The sequence below is a fragment of the Symphalangus syndactylus genome, chromosome 20, assembly GCF_028878055.3.
Source record: "Symphalangus syndactylus isolate Jambi chromosome 20, NHGRI_mSymSyn1-v2.1_pri, whole genome shotgun sequence".
In the NCBI taxonomy this organism is placed as follows: domain Eukaryota; kingdom Metazoa; phylum Chordata; class Mammalia; order Primates; family Hylobatidae; genus Symphalangus; species Symphalangus syndactylus.
The window spans coordinates 34,767,094-34,787,987 of NC_072442.2; the positions used below are offsets into that span (position 1 = coordinate 34,767,094).

Here is a 20,894-nt window from a genome sequence, read left to right on the forward strand (position 1 = left end):
GCCCTGGAGGTGCAGACCCAGGGATCTGCACGGCCCAGACCTGGGCAACACCTGTAAGAGCTCAGAGCATCCTCCCGGCAGCTGGCAGAACAAACAAGTGGGCCTGGGTTTCACATACCTGAGGAATTGGATTCTGCCACGAACTCGAATCAGATCGACGCCAGATTCTTCTCAGGTGAAGGCAACGACCCCACAGACAGACCCATCCTGGAGGTCCCTCGTGTGACTCTGAGCAGGAGGCAGTCACTTGGCCTAGTAGAACTTCTGAGCTGTGAGCCGGGGTTTGTTTTCAATATCCAAAATTGGTGAGAATTTCTTCTGCATTCATCTAAAACTAATAAACTCTCCATCCACAGGATTCTCCATATTGTGGAAGTGAGATAAAGCAGTGTGTGTGTTTGTGTGTGGGAAGGGGAGGCAGGGAGCTGTGTCCACTTGTGACTAATCTATGGCTCGCCAGAAACATAGCAGCCAAAATCTTTGAAAGTTTCTGGGCTGTGGGTCGGCGGGCCAGTGGGATGGCAGACGAGGAAGAAGACCCCACCTTTGAGGAAGGAAATGAAGAAATTGGAGGAGGTGCAGAAGGTGGACAGGGTAAAAGAAAGAGACTTTTTTCTAAAGAATTGCGATGTATGATGTATGGCTTTGGGGATGACCAGAATCCTTATACTGAGTCAGTGGATATTCTTGAAGATCTTGTCATAAAGTATATCACTGAAATGACTCACAAGGCAATGTCAATTGGAAGACAAGGTCGAGTACAAGTTGAAGATGTCATCTTCTTGATTCGAAAGGACCCAAGGAAGTTTGCCAGGGTGAAAGACTTGCTTACTATGAATGAAGAATTGAAACGAGCTAGAAAAGCATTCGATGAAGCAAATTATGCAACTTGACACTTTTTGTAGATTCTGAAAATTACCATCTGGGGAAACCAGATATCATAATTGTATATTTTCTAAAGTAAGGTTCTGATATCTAGCCGTGTAAATGAAAGATGCAGAAACAGAGAGTTTTCAGCCTTTCTTTTTATGCTTTTGATTTTAGAGTGATATTGGTGCATGTCGTTGCCTGCCTTTGTATTACCATACTTTAATCACTTACCGGGTTTTAATGACCACGCATAAGTCAAAGTACCTTGCAAACCGTGTCGTTCCTTCTGACTTTTGACTATCTGAAGGATAAAGTCGTATTTGCGTGTTAGGTATGTTTACGCCCTTGTAACCTTGTGAGCTATACTGTAGCTTTTTTCTTTTTCTTTTTCTTTTTTTTTTTTTTTCAGACGGAGACTCGCTGTGTCGCCAGGCTGGGGTGCAGGGGCGTGATCTCGGCTGACTGCGGGCTCCGCCTCCCGGGTTCGGGTGATACTCCTTCCTGGGCCTCTCGGGTTCCTGGGAAGTGCAGGCGCCTGCCACCATGCCTGGCTAACTTTTCGTATTTTTGGTGGTGACGGGGTTTCGCCATGTTGGCCAGGATGGTTTCGATCTCTGAACCTCGTGATCCGCCTGCCTCGGCCTCCCACGGTGCTGGGACTGCAGGCGCCAGCCACCGAGCCTGGCCTACTGTAGCTATTTAATATGTGAAATCGAAATGGCATTTCTGACTTGACAGCTGAGGCTTGTACTTCATGTATTCTGAAGTTTTTAGACAACAACTAGTTTACTGTCTAGTTCATTATTAAAGAGAATGAACTAGGCCGGGCGTGGTGGCTCGTGCCTGTAATCCCAGCACTTTGGGAGGCCGAGGCGGGCGGATCACGAAGTCAGGAGATCGAGACCATCCTGGCTAACACGGTGAAACCCCGTCTCTACTAAAAATACAAAAAATTAGCCGGGCGCAGTGGCGGGTGACCGTAGTCCCAGCTTCTCGGGAGGCTGAGGCCGTAGAATGGCGTCTACGCGGGAGGAGGGGCTTGCGGTGAGCCGAGATCGCTGCACTGCACTCCAGCCTGGTCGGCAGAGCGAGACGCCGTCTCCACACAAACAAGCAAACAAAAAAACAGAAAGCAAGTTTCACATTGCTTTCACAATACTTAATGCTGTGTTGGAAGGCTTTTTGGTTTAAAATCACTTTGGATTGATAACATCCTGTTAAAGTTTTAGGAGAACACGTTTTCCCGGATCAAATTCAAGCTTCTTAAAATAAATGCTTTCAGTAGCAGGAATGGCATTGCTTAAAAAGCTGACGGCAGGGTAAGCGTTTGCGTTAGTGTTTTATTAACATATTTGTAAGTACTTGTTCGTCGTGGAAATGTGTCCTTGCCTAAAACCATAGGTGGCTGTGGAAACCATGTTTGTAGTTCGGAATACCCAGGTTTTGTGTGTATTTGCTGTATGCGTAAAATTATTCTTGCCCTTAGTTTAAAGTAAGGATTACAGTTGGATTGAAGTCGATCACTGAATGTTATTGTTTATGAGACTTAACATTTTGAGTGCCGCTTAATAAACATGATCTGTAAATCAAAAAAAAAAAAAAAACAAGAAAAAGGATGGTTCTCAAAATCTCACTTCGGATCCATAATCAAACCACCCCAGCTGTAACTTCTGCTGCTACAGCTGCTGTCACGGAGCAGACCTGAGTCTCACCCATGGAGACAGGCAGGCAAACAGTTGTGTCTGCTGAGATGTTCGCCACGCCCCAAGGTCTGAAGGGCAGCAACAAGGACGGGCTCCCTGAGGACCTAGATGGGAACTTGGAAGAACCCAGGGGTCAGGAAGGTGAGCTCAGCAGTCAGGATGTCACGGACCTCACAGAAGGCGACAGTGAAGCCTCAGCCTCAGCTCCTCCTGCAGCCAAAGGACGGAAAAGAGATACCAAAGGAAAGAAGGAGAGGAAGCCCACCGTGGATGCGGAGGAGGCTCAGAGGATGGCAACCCTGCTGTCTGCCATGTCTGAGGAGCAGCTGGCCCGCTACGAAGTGTGTCGCCGGTCAGCTTTCCCAAAAGCACGCATTGCAGGTCTGATGCATTCTATCACTGGCGGATCGGAGCCTGAGAACGTGGCCATTGCCATGGCTGGAATAGCCAAGGTCTTCGTCGGAGAGGTGCTGGAAGAGGCCCTGGACGTGTGTGAGATGTGGGGAGAAAAGCCCCCACTGCAGCCCAAGCATTTAAGGGAGGCTGCTCGCAGGTTAAAGCCCAAGGGCCTCTTCCCCAACAGCAACTACCAAAAAATCATGTTCTAGGCCCAAGGCCAGAGGGAAGGGTCTGTTTGTGCAGGCATAAGTACTGCATTCGTCTTTCAGTGACAGGACTGCGTTTGCTGGAGCTTCTGCATCTCAGTCTACCCTGGATTTACCCACCATCTTAGTGTCTTGAGACGTCAAGCTGCCCTTACCTGGATGAAGACAGCAGATTGTTTGGTAGTAGCCTTGGCTAAATGTTTGGGCCTCCGAGGTCATGTTGAGGCCTTTTTGTATGTCTTTCTAGTTGGAAGAATAAAGGTGCCTGGGCCTTGAGCATCCTGTGGACAGGAAGCTGCATTCAGAGAGGGAAGCCCTTTCCAGGACATTTGTACGGTTCCTTGCTGAAGCCTGCTGTTGCCGTGTCTTTGCTGGAATGCTTATGTCTGGGTTTCAGTAAGTGAAGGCGCCAGAAATGTTTCCCAAATGTTGTCCTGGGTAATTTTCATGCCCTTATGTATTTTTGTGAGTCATCACAAAAACAGTTAAACTCTTTTCCAAACTGCAGAAATAAAAATTACATCACAAAGCTTTTTTTTTTCTCTCAGTTGACCCTTCTCCTATTCCTGCCTACTGTGCTTTACGTCAGCAAGTGATCCTTTACTGTTTTAGAATGTAATATAGTATAGATGCATCGTAAAAGACGAGAGAGCATCCAATTCCAAAATCACCTTTCCTCACGCCGCCATTTGTAGCGAACTTCTATGTAGTTGAAAAGGCATACAGACAGCCTGTTGATACTTCATGTTTGCTACACACGGTGATATGGCCGGTTCATCCAGAGACACTGAAATTTAGTTCAAAACACTGCCTTAGAGTATTCCTGATTTTATTGATTCCACCGATGATCCACTCGGAAAATCAAACCTGAGTACACAGACATGGGGGAAGATATTAAAATATCGGACCAAGTAGGTTCATCACGAGTGACAAAGTTATTCCCAACTCTACTTGGACATACTCTGCTGTATCTTTATGATGCAATTGAGTAATTTTTCTTTACAGAATAAAGACCTGAGACTTACGACGGAATCACCCTGAACCTTCCCAGCACAGCTCACAGATATCCGTGGTTCCATTTCAGTGTGTTTCCCTCTGCCATGTGCCCCCTGAATCACAGAGTGAAAGCCAAATTTTCGAAAAGACCCCATTGTTCTGCTCTAATATGGAATGCAGAATAACATGTACTCTTTCTTCCTGGAGCCAAATAAACCCCCATACAATATAGTTGTATTTCCTCATACCCTCAGCTTTTGCTGCTAAAATAGGACTTATGGTACGTAGCATCTGCCTTTGGGTACTACGGAAATTTCTAAATTTTACCAAGAATTGGGAAATTCCGTTTCATACCTCCATATTCTGGCCTTCTTCAGCTTTCCTTTCCTTTAACCAACTTTCTTGCCTGGGCGTACCACAAGTTAGACCGGTGTGTCTTAGAGACACAAGGAGGGTACAGGTTCTTGGCAGAACTCATGGAGATGGGAGGGCTCCCTCAGAAATGAAAGTGCTTGAGCTCCCAAAGGAAGTAAGGTCCTAGAGACTCATTATCTCCCAGTCTTAACATGGCTCTCAGCTCATTCCTTTTCCATAGCATGGAGCAGTCTTGGAAGCTGTATTCTGGCAGATGTGGCAGCTCTGGCCCTTTCAGAACACTAGAGGAAAAGAGAACCTGGCCCAAGCAGCCTGCGGTCTAGACAGGCATCAGCAGAGGGCAGTGCTGATGGCGACTCCACACACAAGCTTAGAACGTTTCTCTTGCCCCTCATAGAACTCAATACATTGAGTGGGGTCTGAGAAAATCTGAACTGCTGAAGACAGAAACAAGTTCACATCAAGGTCTCAGAGGTCAGCTCAAGAGCAGGAACACAGCGTTGTTCTCTCAGAGAGGAAAACTGGATTAGCTGAGAGGGTTCAGTGTCCCTACCCATTTTTTTTTTGTTTTTTCCTGTAAGTTATGGGATACTAGTGCAGTACGTGCAGGTTTCTTACCAAGGTATACATGTGGCATAGCGGTTTGCTGCACCAATCCACCCACCATCTAGGCTTTAAGCCCCACATGCCTTGGGTGTTTGTCCTAATGCTCTCCTTTCCCTGGCCCCCCACCCCGTGACAGGCCACGGAGAGTCACGTTCCACTTTCTCTGTCCATGTGTTCTCATTGATCAACTCCCACTTTTGAGTGAGAAGATGTGGTGTTTGCTTTTCCGTTCCTGTGTTAGTTTGCTGAGAATGATGGTCCCCAGGGTCGTCCATGTCACCGCAAAGAAGACAAACTCATTCTTTTTTATGCTGCCTAGTATTCCCTGGTGTATATACCACACATATTCTTTATCCAGTCTATCACTGATGGGCATTTGGGTTGGTTCCAGGTCCTTTGCTCTTGCAAACTGTGCCGCAGTGAGCATATCTGTGCATGTGTCCTTGTAATTGGATGAATTATAACCCTTTGGCTATATACCCGGTAATGAGATAGCTGGGTCCAATGGTATTTCTGGTTCTAGATGCTTGAGGAATCGCCACACGGACTTCCACAATGGTTGAACTGATTTACACTCTCACAGACGTTGTAAAAGTGTTTCTGTATCTTCACAGCCTTGCCAGCATCTGTTGTTTCCTGACTTTTTAATAATCGCATACGAAATCTTCTCAATATGTAATATCACATAGCCACAGCTCTCAAGAAAGAAATCTGTAGACAGTGTTATCTTTTCAGGAGAAAGCTTTGACTGCTTTCATGGCTGGTTGTATTACACGTTTACGACAATGAGGTTTTTCCTGGAGCTTCACTACAAGTCGTAAAGTCTTTCTCATAATGTACCTATGGAGACTACCTAGAAAAATGTGGTCTCTGACTGGTGCTGGTAAGGTGGTGACAAGGTATCTAACAAATAAAGTGACCGTACTTGACTATTTTCCAAAGTTTACTATTTCGGGGTCAGCTTAAGAACCTCACTGCCCGCCTTTGCCCTCACAAGTAATTAGCATGTGCCTAAATAAAGTTGAAGCCAGCTAGCTCCACTATTCCAAGCAGATACTGTCTAGGGTCTAGTCTCTGGAAGTATAAAGTACAGAGCTTACAAGTACAACTACGCGAAAAGTTGTACCCAAGCTAGAAAGGCTTAAATGATCAATTGATGGATTTGTGTTTCCTCTGGAAGGGGGTACAAAGCAGAGCGCTAATACACATATATAGGGTAGAAGAGTTCAGGGCTTTTATGGACGGCACACAGCTAGGTGTCTTCAAAGAGGTGCACCAGGGAAGCCTCACTGGGCTCCCGTAGGGCGTCAATGGCCGCCCTCTGGAAGCGCACGTCCAGGATGATGTGCTGCCCGATCTTGCGCATCGGGCGCTGGAAGGGCAGCTTGAGGAGGTGAAGCTGCGTGGACTTCTGGTACTTTCTGATTTTGCGCACTGCCAGGCCTGTAGCCGTGAGGCTTCTTGATCCCTCCTGTAGGCGGCGCCCTCTTGCCGGCGGCTGCAGTGGCCAGGGTCTTCGTGGCGCCTGCCAGGCTGTGGCTTTGCCTGGCCACAATGGTGAATCCTCCTCTCTACTTTAAAGAATACAAATTTCTCCTGGCGTGGTGGCGCGCACAGTTGCTCCAAGCTACTCTGGAGGCTGAGTCAGGAGAGTTGCTTGGGCCCAGGAGGCAGAGGCTGCAGTGAGCTGCCATCAGGCCACTGCAATCCAGTCTGGGGGACAGAGGGAGACTCTGTCTCGAAAATAAATAAATAATATGCAATACAATACAATACAACAGCATAACATAGAAATCATATTTTCATATTCCCCACACCCAGCCCAGTCTATTTCAGAGTATGTGATAAACCACTTGTTTCCCTATGAGTTAGAGATTTTTTTCTCAGACGTTTAAGTTTTCTAATGTGCAACTTCATAAAAGGTCTCATTTTACCCTCATTGTTTTCTTTATTGTTGTGAAATGTGAACTTTGCGATTCTGTGAGGAATCCAGAATTCTGAAATGCCCCCGGCATTTCCCGCCCCGCCCCCCCCAGAGCCTAGCCCTGCCTCTGCCCCTCCCTTGGGTGCGGACGGAACCTCGAATTGAGGAGCCCGCCCAAAGCCCTGATTAGATTAGGATTACCCTGAAACAATAGCTGTTAAGGGCTGGGTCTAATTCAATCGTCTGTGCTCTTTATATGGGACTGAACCTCCCTGAGATTCCATTCCCCTGTGGGTGATTCCTCAGCCCTGGAGGTGCAGACCCAGGGAGCTGCACGGCCCAGACCTGGGCAACACCTGTAAGAGCTCAGAGCATCCTCCCGGCAGCTGGCAGAACAAACAAGTGGGCCTGGGTTTCACATACCTGAGGAATTGGATTCTGCCACGAACTCGAATCAGATCGACGCCAGATTCTTCTCAGGTGAAGGCAACGACCCCACAGACAGACCCATCCTGGAGGTCCCTCGTGTGACTCTGAGCAGGAGGCAGTCACTTGGCCTAGTAGAACTTCTGAGCTGTGAGCCGGGGTTTGTTTTCAATATCCAAAATTGGTGAGAATTTCTTCTGCATTCATCTAAAACTAATAAACTCTCCATCCACAGGTTTCTCCATATTGTGGAAGTGAGATAAAGCAGTGTGTGTGTTTGTGTGTGGGAAGGGGAGGCAGGGAGCTGTGTCCACTTGTGACTAATCTATGGCTCGCCAGAAACATAGCAGCCAAAATCTTTGAAAGTTTCTGGGCTGTGGGTCGGCGGGCCAGTGGGATGGCAGACGAGGAAGAAGACCCCACCTTTGAGGAAGGAAATGAAGAAATTGGAGGAGGTGCAGAAGGTAGACAGGGTAAAAGAAAGAGACTTTTTTCTAAAGAATTGCGATGTATGATGTATGGCTTTGGGGATGACCAGAATCCTTATACTGAGTCAGTGGATATTCTTGAAGATCTTGTCATAAAGTATATCACTGAAATGACTCACAAGGCAATGTCAATTGGAAGACAAGGTCGAGTACAAGTTGAAGATATCATCTTCTTGATTCGAAAGGACCCAAGGAAGTTTGCCAGGGTGAAAGACTTGCTTACTATGAATGAAGAATTGAAACGAGCTAGAAAAGCATTCGATGAAGCAAATTACGCATCTTGACACTTTTTGTAGATTCTGAAAATTACCATCTGGGGAAACCAGATATCATAATTGTATATTTTCTAAAGTAAGGTTCTGATATCTAGCCGTGTAAATGAAAGATGGAGAAACAGAGAGTTTTCAGCCTTTCTTTTTATGCTTTTGATTTTAGAGTGATATTGGTGCATGTCGTTGCCTGCCTTTGTATTACCATACTTTAATCACTTACCGGGTTTTAATGACCACGCATAAGTCAAAGTACCTTGCAAACCGTGTCGTTCCTTCTGACTTTTGACTATCTGAAGGATAAAGTCGTATTTGCGTGTTAGGTATGTTTACGCCCTTGTAACCTTGTGAGCTATACTGTAGCTTTTTTCTTTTTCTTTTTCTTTTTTTTTTTTTTTTCGGACGGAGTCTCGCTGTGTCGCCAGTCTGGGGTGCAGGGGCGTGATCTCCGCTCCTGCGGGCTCCGCCACACGGGTTCGTGTGATTCTCCTTCCTGGGCCTCTCGGGTTCCTGGGAAGTGCAGGCGCCTGCCACCATGCCTGGCTAACTTTTCGTATTTTTGGTGGTGACGGGGTTTCGCCATGTTGGCCAGGATGGTTTCGATCTCTGAACCTCGTGATCCGCCTGCCTCGGCCTCCCACGGTGCTGGGACTGCAGGCGCCAGCCACCGAGCCTGGCCTACTGTAGCTATTTAATATGTGAAATCGAAATGGCATTTCTGACTTGACAGCTGAGGCTTGTACTTCATGTATTCTGAAGTTTTTAGACAACAACTAGTTTACTGTCTAGTTCATTATTAAAGAGAATGAACTAGGCCGGGCGTGGTGGCTCGTGCCTGTAATCCCAGCACTTTGGGAGGCCGAGGCGGGCGGATCACGAAGTCAGGAGATCGAGACCATCCTGGCTAACACGGTGAAACCCCGTCTCTACTAAAAATACAAAAAATTAGCCGGGCGCAGTGGCGGGTGACCGTAGTCCCAGCTACTCGGGAGGCTGAGGCCGGAGAATGGCGTCTACACGGGAGGAGGGGCTTGCGGTGAGCCGAGATCGCTGCACTGCACTCCAGCCTGGTCGGCAGAGCGAGACGCCGTCTCCACACAAACAAGCAAACAAAAAAACAGAAAGCAAGTTTCACATTGCTTTCACAATACTTAATGCTGTGTTGGAAGGCTTTTTGGTTTAAAATCACTTTGGATTGATAACATCCTGTTAAAGTTTTAGGAGAACACGTTTTCCCGGATCAAATTCAAGCTTCTTAAAATAAATGCTTTCAGTAGCAGGAATGGCATTGCTTAAAAAGCTGACGGCAGGGTAAGCGTTTGCGTTAGTGTTTTATTAACATATTTGTAAGTACTTGTTCGTCGTGGAAATGTGTCCTTGCCTAAAACCATAGGTGGCTGTGGAAACCATGTTTGTAGTTCGGAATACCCAGGTTTTGTGTGTATTTGCTGTATGCGTAAAATTATTCTTGCCCTTAGTTTAAAGTAAGGATTACAGTTGGATTGAAGTCGATCACTGAATGTTATTGTTTATGAGACTTAACATTTGGAGTGCCGCTTAATAAACATGATCTGTAAATCAAAAAAAAAAAAAAAACAAGAAAAAGGATGGTTCTCAAAATCTCACTTCGGATCCATAATCAAACCACCCCAGCTGTAACTTCTGCTGCTACAGCTGCTGTCACGGAGCAGACCTGAGTCTCACCCATGGAGACAGGCAGGCAAACAGTTGTGTCTGCTGAGATGTTCGCCACGCCCCAAGGTCTGAAGGGCAGCAACAAGGACGGGCTCCCTGAGGACCTAGATGGGAACTTGGAAGAACCCAGGGGTCAGGAAGGTGAGCTCAGCAGTCAGGATGTCACGGACCTCACAGAAGGCGACAGTGAAGCCTCAGCCTCAGCTCCTCCTGCAGCCAAAGGACGGAAAAGAGATACCAAAGGAAAGAAGGAGAGGAAGCCCACCGTGGATGCGGAGGAGGCTCAGAGGATGGCAACCCTGCTGTCTGCCATGTCTGAGGAGCAGCTGGCCCGCTACGAAGTGTGTCGCCGGTCAGCTTTCCCAAAAGCACGCATTGCAGGTCTGATGCATTCTATCACTGGCGGATCGGAGCCTGAGAACGTGGCCATTGCCATGGCTGGAATAGCCAAGGTCTTCGTCGGAGAGGTGCTGGAAGAGGCCCTGGACGTGTGTGAGATGTGGGGAGAAAAGCCCCCACTGCAGCCCAAGCATTTAAGGGAGGCTGCTCGCAGGTTAAAGCCCAAGGGCCTCTTCCCCAACAGCAACTACCAAAAAATCATGTTCTAGGCCCAAGGCCAGAGGGAAGGGTCTGTTTGTGCAGGCATAAGTACTGCATTCGTCTTTCAGTGACAGGACTGCGTTTGCTGGAGCTTCTGCATCTCAGTCTACCCTGGATTTACCCACCATCTTAGTGTCTTGAGACGTCAAGCTGCCCTTACCTGGATGAAGACAGCAGATTGTTTGGTAGTAGCCTTGGCTAAATGTTTGGGCCTCCGAGGTCATGTTGAGGCCTTTTTGTATGTCTTTCTAGTTGGAAGAATAAAGGTGCCTGGGCCTTGAGCATCCTGTGGACAGGAAGCTGCATTCAGAGAGGGAAGCCCTTTCCAGGACATTTGTACGGTTCCTTGCTGAAGCCTGCTGTTGCCGTGTCTTTGCTGGAATGCTTATGTCTGGGTTTCAGTAAGTGAAGGCGCCAGAAATGTTTCCCGAATGTTGTCCTGGGTAATTTTCATGCCCTTATGTATTTTTGTGAGTCATCACAAAAACAGTTAAACTCTTTTCCAAACTGCAGAAATAAAAATTACATCACAAAGCTTTTTTTTTTCTCTCAGTTGACCCTTCTCCTATTCCTGCCTACTGTGCTTTACGTCAGCAAGTGATCCTTTACTGTTTTAGAATGTAATATAGTATAGATGCATCGTAAAAGACGAGAGAGCATCCAATTCCAAAATCACCTTTCCTCACGCCGCCATTTGTAGCGAACTTCTATGTAGTTGAAAAGGCATACAGACAGCCTGTTGATACTTCATGTTTGCTACACACGGTGATATGGCCGGTTCATCCAGAGACACTGAAATTTAGTTCAAAACACTGCCTTAGAGTATTCCTGATTTTATTGATTCCACCGATGATCCACTCGGAAAATCAAACCTGAGTACACAGACATGGGGGAAGATATTAAAATATCGGACCAAGTAGGTTCATCACGAGTGACAAAGTTATTCCCAACTCTACTTGGACATACTCTGCTGTATCTTTATGATGCAATTGAGTAATTTTTCTTTACAGAATAAAGACCTGAGACTTACGACGGAATCACCCTGAACCTTCCCAGCACAGCTCACAGATATCCGTGGTTCCATTTCAGTGTGTTTCCCTCTGCCATGTGCCCCCTGAATCACAGAGTGAAAGCCAAATTTTCGAAAAGACCCCATTGTTCTGCTCTAATATGGAATGCAGAATAACATGTACTCTTTCTTCCTGGAGCCAAATAAACCCCCATACAATATAGTTGTATTTCCTCATACCCTCAGCTTTTGCTGCTAAAATAGGACTTATGGTACGTAGCATCTGCCTTTGGGTATTACGGAAATTTCTAAATTTTACCAAGAATTGGGAAATTCCGTTTCATACCTCCATATTCTGGCCTTCTTCAGCTTTCCTTTCCTTTAACCAACTTTCTTGCCTGGGCGTACCACAAGTTAGACCGGTGTGTCTTAGAGACACAAGGAGGGTACAGGTTCTTGGCAGAACTCATGGAGATGGGAGGGCTCCCTCAGAAATGAAAGTGCTTGAGCTCCCAAAGGAAGTAAGGTCCTAGAGACTCATTATCTCCCAGTCTTAACATGGCTCTCAGCTCATTCCTTTTCCATAGCATGGAGCAGTCTTGGAAGCTGTATTCTGGCAGATGTGGCAGCTCTGGCCCTTTCAGAACACTAGAGGAAAAGAGAACCTGGCCCAAGCAGCCTGCGGTCTAGACAGGCATCAGCAGAGGGCAGTGCTGATGGCGACTCCACACACAAGCTTAGAACGTTTCTCTTGCCCCTCATAGAACTCAATACATTGAGTGGGGTCTGAGTAAATCTGAACTGCTGAAGACAGAAACAAGTTCACATCAAGGTCTCAGAGGTCAGCTCAAGAGCAGGAACACAGCGTTGTTCTCTCAGAGTGGAAAACTGGATTAGTTGAGAGGGTTCAGTGTCCCTACGCATTTTTTTTTGTTTTTTCCTGTAAGTTATGGGATACTAGGGAAAAACGTGCAGGTTTCTTACCAAGGTATACATGTGCCATAGCGGTTTGCTGCACCAATCCACCCACCATCTAGGCTTTAAGCCCCACATGCCTTGGGTGTTTGTCCTAATGCTCTCCTTTCCCTGGCCCCCCACCCCGTGACAGGCCACGGAGAGTCACGTTCCACTTTCTCTGTCCATGTGTTCTCATTGATCAACTCCCACTTTTGAGTGAGAAGATGTGGTGTTTGCTTTTCCGTTCCTGTGTTAGTTTGCTGAGAATGATGGTCCCCAGGGTCGTCCATGTCACCGCAAAGAAGACGAACTCATTCTTTTTTATGCTGCCTAGTATTCCCGGGTGTATATACCACACATATTCTTTATCCAGTCTATCACTGATGGGCATTTGGGTTGGTTCCAGGTCCTTTGCTCTTGCAAACTGTGCCGCAGTGAGCATATCTGTGCATGTGTCCTTGTAATTGGATGAATTATAACCCTTTGGCTATATACCCGGTAATGAGATAGCTGGGTCCAATGGTATTTCTGGTTCTAGATGCTTGAGGAATCGCCACACGGACTTCCACAATGGTTGAACTGATTTACACTCTCACAGACGTTGTAAAAGTGTTTCTGTATCTTCACAGCCTTGCCAGCATCTGTTGTTTCCTGACTTTTTAATAATCGCATACGAAATCTTCTCAATATGTAATATCACATAGCCACAGCTCTCAAGAAAGAAATCTGTAGACAGTGTTATCTTTTCAGGAGAAAGCTTTGACTGCTTTCATGACTGGTTGTATTACACGTTTACGACAATGAGGTTTTTCCTGGAGCTTCACTACAAGTCGTAAAGTCTTTCTCATAATGTACCTATGGAGACTACCTAGAAAAATGTGGTCTCTGACTGGTGCTGGTAAGGTGGTGACAAGATATCTAACAAATAAAGTGACCGTACTTGACTATTTTCCAAAGTTTACTATTTCGGGGTCAGCTTAAGAACCTCACTGCCCGCCTTTGCCCTCACAAGTAATTAGCATGTGCCTAAATAAAGTTGAAGCCAGCTAGCTCCACTATTCCAAGCAGATACTGTCTAGGGTCTAGTCTCTGGAAGTATAAAGTACAGAGCTTACAAGTACAACTACGCGAAAAGTTGTACCCAAGCTAGAAAGGCTTAAATGATCAATTGATGGATTTGTGTTTCCTCTGGAAGGGGGTACAAAGCAGAGCGCTAATACACATATATAGGGTAGAAGAGTTCAGGGCTTTTATGGACGGCACACAGCTAGGTGTCTTCAAAGAGGTGCACCAGGGAAGCCTCACTGGGCTCCCGTAGGGCGTCAATGGCCGCCCTCTGGAAGCGCACGTCCCGGATGATGTGCTGCCCGATCTTGCGCATCGGGCGCTGGAAGGGCAGCTTGAGGAGGTGAAGCTGCGTGGACTTCTGGTACTTTCTGATTTTGCGCACTGCCAGGCCTGTAGCCGTGAGGCTTCTTGATCCCTCCTGTAGGCGGCGCCCTCTTGCCGGCGGCTGCAGTGGCCAGGGTCTTCGTGGCGCCTGCCAGGCTGTGGCTTTGCCTGGCCACAATGGTGAATCCTCCTCTCTACTTTAAAGAATACAAATTTCTCCTGGCGTGGTGGCGCGCACAGTTGCTCCAAGCTACTCTGGAGGCTGAGTCAGGAGAGTTGCTTGGGCCCAGGAGGCAGAGGCTGCAGTGAGCTGCCATCAGGCCACTGCAATCCAGTCTGGGGGACAGAGGGAGACTCTGTCTCGAAAATAAATAAATAATATGCAATACAATACAATACAACAGCATAACATAGAAATCATATTTTCATATTCCCCACACCCAGCCCAGTCTATTTCAGAGTATGTGATAAACCACTTGTTTCCCTATGAGTTAGAGATTTTTTTCTCAGACGTTTAAGTTTTCTAATGTGCAACTTCATAAAAGGTCTCATTTTACCCTCATTGTTTTCTTTATTGTTGTGAAATGTGAACTTTGCGATTCTGTGAGGAATCCAGAATTCTGAAATGCCCCCGGCATTTCCCGCCCCGCCCCCCCCAGAGCCTAGCCCTGCCTCTGCCCCTCCCTTGGGTGCGGACGGAACCTCGAATTGAGGAGCCCGCCCAAAGCCCTGATTAGATTAGGATTACCCTGAAACAATAGCTGTTAAGGGCTGGGTCTAATTCAATCGTCTGTGCTCTTTATATGGGACTGAACCTCCCTGAGATTCCATTCCCCTGTGGGTGATTCCTCAGCCCTGGAGGTGCAGACCCAGGGAGCTGCACGGCCCAGACCTGGGCAACACCTGTAAGAGCTCAGAGCATCCTCCCGGCAGCTGGCAGAACAAACAAGTGGGCCTGGGTTTCACATACCTGAGGAATTGGATTCTGCCACGAACTCGAATCAGATCGACGCCAGATTCTTCTCAGGTGAAGGCAACGACCCCACAGACAGACCCATCCTGGAGGTCCCTCGTGTGACTCTGAGCAGGAGGCAGTCACTTGGCCTAGTAGAACTTCTGAGCTGTGAGCCGGGGTTTGTTTTCAATATCCAAAATTGGTGAGAATTTCTTCTGCATTCATCTAAAACTAATAAACTCTCCATCCACAGGTTTCTCCATATTGTGGAAGTGAGATAAAGCAGTGTGTGTGTTTGTGTGTGGGAAGGGGAGGCAGGGAGCTGTGTCCACTTGTGACTAATCTATGGCTCGCCAGAAACATAGCAGCCAAAATCTTTGAAAGTTTCTGGGCTGTGGGTCGGCGGGCCAGTGGGATGGCAGACGAGGAAGAAGACCCCACCTTTGAGGAAGGAAATGAAGAAATTGGAGGAGGTGCAGAAGGTAGACAGGGTAAAAGAAAGAGACTTTTTTCTAAAGAATTGCGATGTATGATGTATGGCTTTGGGGATGACCAGAATCCTTATACTGAGTCAGTGGATATTCTTGAAGATCTTGTCATAAAGTATATCACTGAAATGACTCACAAGGCAATGTCAATTGGAAGACAAGGTCGAGTACAAGTTGAAGATATCATCTTCTTGATTCGAAAGGACCCAAGGAAGTTTGCCAGGGTGAAAGACTTGCTTACTATGAATGAAGAATTGAAACGAGCTAGAAAAGCATTCGATGAAGCAAATTACGCATCTTGACACTTTTTGTAGATTCTGAAAATTACCATCTGGGGAAACCAGATATCATAATTGTATATTTTCTAAAGTAAGGTTCTGATATCTAGCCGTGTAAATGAAAGATGGAGAAACAGAGAGTTTTCAGCCTTTCTTTTTATGCTTTTGATTTTAGAGTGATATTGGTGCATGTCGTTGCCTGCCTTTGTATTACCATACTTTAATCACTTACCGGGTTTTAATGACCACGCATAAGTCAAAGTACCTTGCAAACCGTGTCGTTCCTTCTGACTTTTGACTATCTGAAGGATAAAGTCGTATTTGCGTGTTAGGTATGTTTACGCCCTTGTAACCTTGTGAGCTATACTGTAGCTTTTTTCTTTTTCTTTTTCTTTTTTTTTTTTTTTTCCAGACGGAGTCTCGCTGTGTCGCCAGGCTGGGGTGCAGGGGCGTGATCTCGGCTGACTGCGGGCTCCGCCTCCCGGGTTCGGGTGATTCTCCTTCCTGGGCCTCTCGGGTTCCTGGGAAGTGCAGGCGCCTGCCACCATGCCTGGCTAACTTTTCGTATTTTTGGTGGTGACGGGGTTTCGCCATGTTGGCCAGGATGGTTTCGATCTCTGAACCTCGTGATCCGCCTGCCTCGGCCTCCCACGGTGCTGGGACTGCAGGCGCCAGCCACCGAGCCTGGCCTACTGTAGCTATTTAATATGTGAAATCGAAATGGCATTTCTGACTTGACAGCTGAGGCTTGTACTTCATGTATTCTGAAGTTTTTAGACAACAACTAGTTTACTGTCTAGTTCATTATTAAAGAGAATGAACTAGGCCGGGCGTGGTGGCTCGTGCCTGTAATCCCAGCACTTTGGGAGGCCGAGGCGGGCGGATCACGAAGTCAGGAGATCGAGACCATCCTGGCTAACACGGTGAAACCCCGTCTCTACCTAAAATACAAAAAATTAGCCGGGCGCAGTGGCGGGTGACCGTAGTCCCAGCTACTCGGGAGGCTGAGGCCGGAGAATGGCGTCTACGCGGGAGGAGGGGCTTGCGGTGAGCCGAGATCGCTGCACTGCACTCCAGCCTCGTCGGCAGAGCGAGACGCCGTCTCCACACAAACAAGCAAACAAAAAAACAGAAAGCAAGTTTCACATTGCTTTCACAATACTTAATGCTGTGTTGGAAGGCTTTTTGATTTAAAATCACTTTGGATTGATAACATCCTGTTAAAGTTTTAGGAGAACACGTTTTCCCGGATCAAATTCAAGCTTCTTAAAATAAATGCTTTCAGTAGCAGGAATGGCATTGCTTAAAAAGCTGACGGCAGGGTAAGCGTTTGCGTTAGTGTTTTATTAACATATTTGTAAGTACTTGTTCGTCGTGGAAATGTGTCCTTGCCTAAAACCATAGGTGGCTGTGGAAACCATGTTTGTAATTCGGAATACCCAGGTTTTGTGTGTATTTGCTGTATGCGTAAAATTATTCTTGCCCTTAGTTTAAAGTAAGGATTACAGTTGGATTGAAGTCGATCACTGAATGTTATTGTTTATGAGACTTAACATTTTGAGTGTCGCTTAATAAACATGATCTGTAAATCAAAAAAAAAAAAAAAACAAGGAAAAGGATGGTTCTCAAAATCTCACTTCGGATCCATAATCAAACCACCCCAGCTGTAACTTCTGCTGCTACAGCTGCTGTCACGGAGCAGACCTGAGTCTCACCCATGGAGACAGGCAGGCAAACAGTTGTGTCTGCTGAGATGTTCGCCACGCCCCAAGGTCTGAAGGGCAGCAACAAGGACGGGCTCCCTGAGGACCTAGATGGGAACTTGGAAGAACCCAGGGGTCAGGAAGGTGAGCTCAGCAGTCAGGATGTCACGGACCTCACAGAAGGCGACAGTGAAGCCTCAGCCTCAGCTCCTCCTGCAGCCAAAGGACGGAAAAGAGATACCAAAGGAAAGAAGGAGAGGAAGCCCACCGTGGATGCGGAGGAGGCTCAGAGGATGGCAACCCTGCTGTCTGCCATGTCTGAGGAGCAGCTGGCCCGCTACGAAGTGTGTCGCCGGTCAGCTTTCCCAAAAGCACGCATTGCAGGTCTGATGCATTCTATCACTGGCGGATCGGAGCCTGAGAACGTGGCCATTGCCATGGCTGGAATAGCCAAGGTCTTCGTCGGAGAGGTGCTGGAAGAGGCCCTGGACGTGTGTGAGATGTGGGGAGAAAAGCCCCCACTGCAGCCCAAGCATTTAAGGGAGGCTGCTCGCAGGTTAAAGCCCAAGGGCCTCTTCCCCAACAGCAACTACCAAAAAATCATGTTCTAGGCCCAAGGCCAGAGGGAAGGGTCTGTTTGTGCAGGCATAAGTACTGCATTCGTCTTTCAGTGACAGGACTGCGTTTGCTGGAGCTTCTGCATCTCAGTCTACCCTGGATTTACCCACCATCTTAGTGTCTTGAGACGTCAAGCTGCCCTTACCTGGATGAAGACAGCAGATTGTTTGGTAGTAGCCTTGGCTAAATGTTTGGGCCTCCGAGGTCATGTTGAGGCCTTTTTGTATGTCTTTCTAGTTGGAAGAATAAAGGTGCCTGGGCCTTGAGCATCCTGTGGACAGGAAGCTGCATTCAGAGAGGGAAGCCCTTTCCAGGACATTTGTACGGTTCCTTGCTGAAGCCTGCTGTTGCCGTGTCTTTGCTGGAATGCTTATGTCTGGGTTTCAGTAAGTGAAGGCGCCAGAAATGTTTCCCGAATGTTGTCCTGGGTAATTTTCATGCCCTTATGTATTTTTGTGAGTCATCACAAAAACAGTTAAACTCTTTTCCAAACTGCAGAAATAAAAATTACATCACAAAGCTTTTTTTTTTCTCTCAGTTGACCCTTCTCCTATTCCTGCCTACTGTGCTTTACGTCAGCAAGTGATCCTTTACTGTTTTAGAATGTAATATAGTATAGATGCATCGTAAAAGACGAGAGAGCATCCAATTCCAAAATCACCTTTCCTCACGCCGCCATTTGTAGCGAACTTCTATGTAGTTGAAAAGGCATACAGACAGCCTGTTGATACTTCATGTTTGCTACACACGGTGATATGGCCGGTTCATCCAGAGACACTGAAATTTAGTTCAAAACACTGCCTTAGAGTATTCCTGATTTTATTGATTCCACCGATGATCCACTCGGAAAATCAAACCTGAGTACACAGACATGGGGGAAGATATTAAAATATCGGACCAAGTAGGTTCATCACGAGTGACAAAGTTATTCCCAACTCTACTTGGACATACTCTGCTGTATCTTTATGATGCAATTGAGTAATTTTTCTTTACAGAATAAAGACCTGAGACTTACGACGGAATCACCCTGAACCTTCCCAGCACAGCTCACAGATATCCGTGGTTCCATTTCAGTGTGTTTCCCTCTGCCATGTGCCCCCTTAATCACAGAGTGAAAGCCAAATTTTCGAAAAGACCCCATTGTTCTGCTCTAATATGGAATGCAGAATAACATGTACTCTTTCTTCCTGGAGCCAAATAAACCCCCATACAATATAGTTGTATTTCCTCATACCCTCAGCTTTTGCTGCTAAAATAGGACTTATGGTACGTAGCATCTGCCTTTGGGTATTACGGAAATTTCTAAATTTTACCAAGAATTGGGAAATTCCGTTTCATACCTCCATATTCTGGCCTTCTTCAGCTTTCCTTTCCTTTAACCAACTTTCTTGCCTGGGCGTACCACAAGTTAGACCGGTGTGTCTTAGAGACACAAGGAGGGTACAGGTTCTTGGCAGAACTCATGGAGATGGGAGGGCTCCCTCAGAAATGAAAGTGCTTGAGCTCCCAAAGGAAGTAAGGTCCTAGAGACTCATTATCTCCCAGTCTTAACATGGCTCTCAGCTCATTCCTTTTCCATAGCATGGAGCAGTCTTGGAAGCTGTATTCTGGCAGATGTGGCAGCTCTGGCCCTTTCAGAACACTAGAGGAAAAGAGAACCTGGCCCAAGCAGCCTGCGGTCTAGACAGGCATCAGCAGAGGGCAGTGCTGATGGCGACTCCACACACAAGCTTAGAACGTTTCTCTTGCCCCTCATAGAACTCAATACATTGAGTGGGGTCTGAGTAAATCTGAACTGCTGAAGACAGAAACAAGTTCACATCAAGGTCTCAGAGGTCAGCTCAAGAGCAGGAACACAGCGTTGTTCTCTCAGAGTGGAAAACTGGATTAGTTGAGAGGGTTCAGTGTCCCTACGCATTTTTTTTTGTTTTTTCCTGTAAGTTATGGGATACTAGGGAAAAACGTGCAGGTTTCTTACCAAGGTATACATGTGCCATAGCGGTTTGCTGCACCAATCCACCCACCATCTAGGCTTTAAGCCCCACATGCCTTGGGTGTTTGTCCTAATGCTCTCCTTTCCCTGGCCCCCCACCCCGTGACAGGCCACGGAGAGTCACGTTCCACTTTCTCTGTCCATGTGTTCTCATTGATCAACTCCCACTTTTGAGTGAGAAGATGTGGTGTTTGCTTTTCCGTTCCTGTGTTAGTTTGCTGAGAATGATGGTCCCCAGGGTCGTCCATGTCACCGCAAAGAAGACGAACTCATTCTTTTTTATGCTGCCTAGTATTCCCGGGTGTATATACCACACATATTCTTTATCCAGTCTATCACTGATGGGCATTTGGGTTGGTTCCAGGTCCTTTGCTCTTGCAAACTGTGCCGCAGTGAGCATATCTGTGCATGTGTCCTTGTAATTGGATGAATTATAACCCTTTGGCTATATACCCGGTAATGAGATAGCTGGGTCCAATGGTATTTCTGGTTCTAGATGCTTGAGGAATCGCCACACGGACTTCCACAATGGTTGAACTGATTTACACTCTCACAGACGTTGTAAAAGTGTTTCTGTATCTTCACAGCCTTGCCAGCATCTGTTGTTTCCTGACTTTTTAATAATCGCATACGAAATCTTCTCAATATGTAATATCACATAGCCACAGCTCTCAAGAAAGAAATCTGTAGACAGTGTTATCTTTTCAGGAGAAAGCTTTGACTGCTTTCATGACTGGTTGTATTACACGTTTACGACAATGAGGTTTTTCCTGGAGCTTCACTACAAGTCGTAAAGTCTTTCTCATAATGTACCTATGGAGACTACCTAGAAAAATGTGGTCTCTGACTGGTGCTGGTAAGGTGGTGACAAGATATCTAACAAATAAAGTGACCGTACTTGACTATTTTCCAAAGTTTACTATTTCGGGGTCAGCTTAAGAACC

At 46.6% G+C, this 20,894-nt stretch overlaps 1 protein-coding gene across 1 annotated transcript; it reads left to right on the forward strand.

Moving 5' to 3' along the window:
* Positions 1-2,584: 2,584 nt before the first annotated feature.
* Positions 2,585-3,181, forward strand: LOC134735353 (TATA-box binding protein associated factor 11 like protein 2-like). The gene has a single exon (XM_063629821.1). It carries the CDS (start codon positions 2,585-2,587, stop codon positions 3,179-3,181), a length of 597 nt encoding a protein of 198 aa, XP_063485891.1.
* Positions 3,182-20,894: the final 17,713 nt, after the last annotated feature.

Excerpts from the sequence above, each read along its gene's own strand:
- LOC134735353 (XM_063629821.1), top strand. The coding sequence starts at position 2,585 with ATGGAGACAGGCAGGCAAACAGTTGTGTCTGCTGAGATGTTCGCCACG.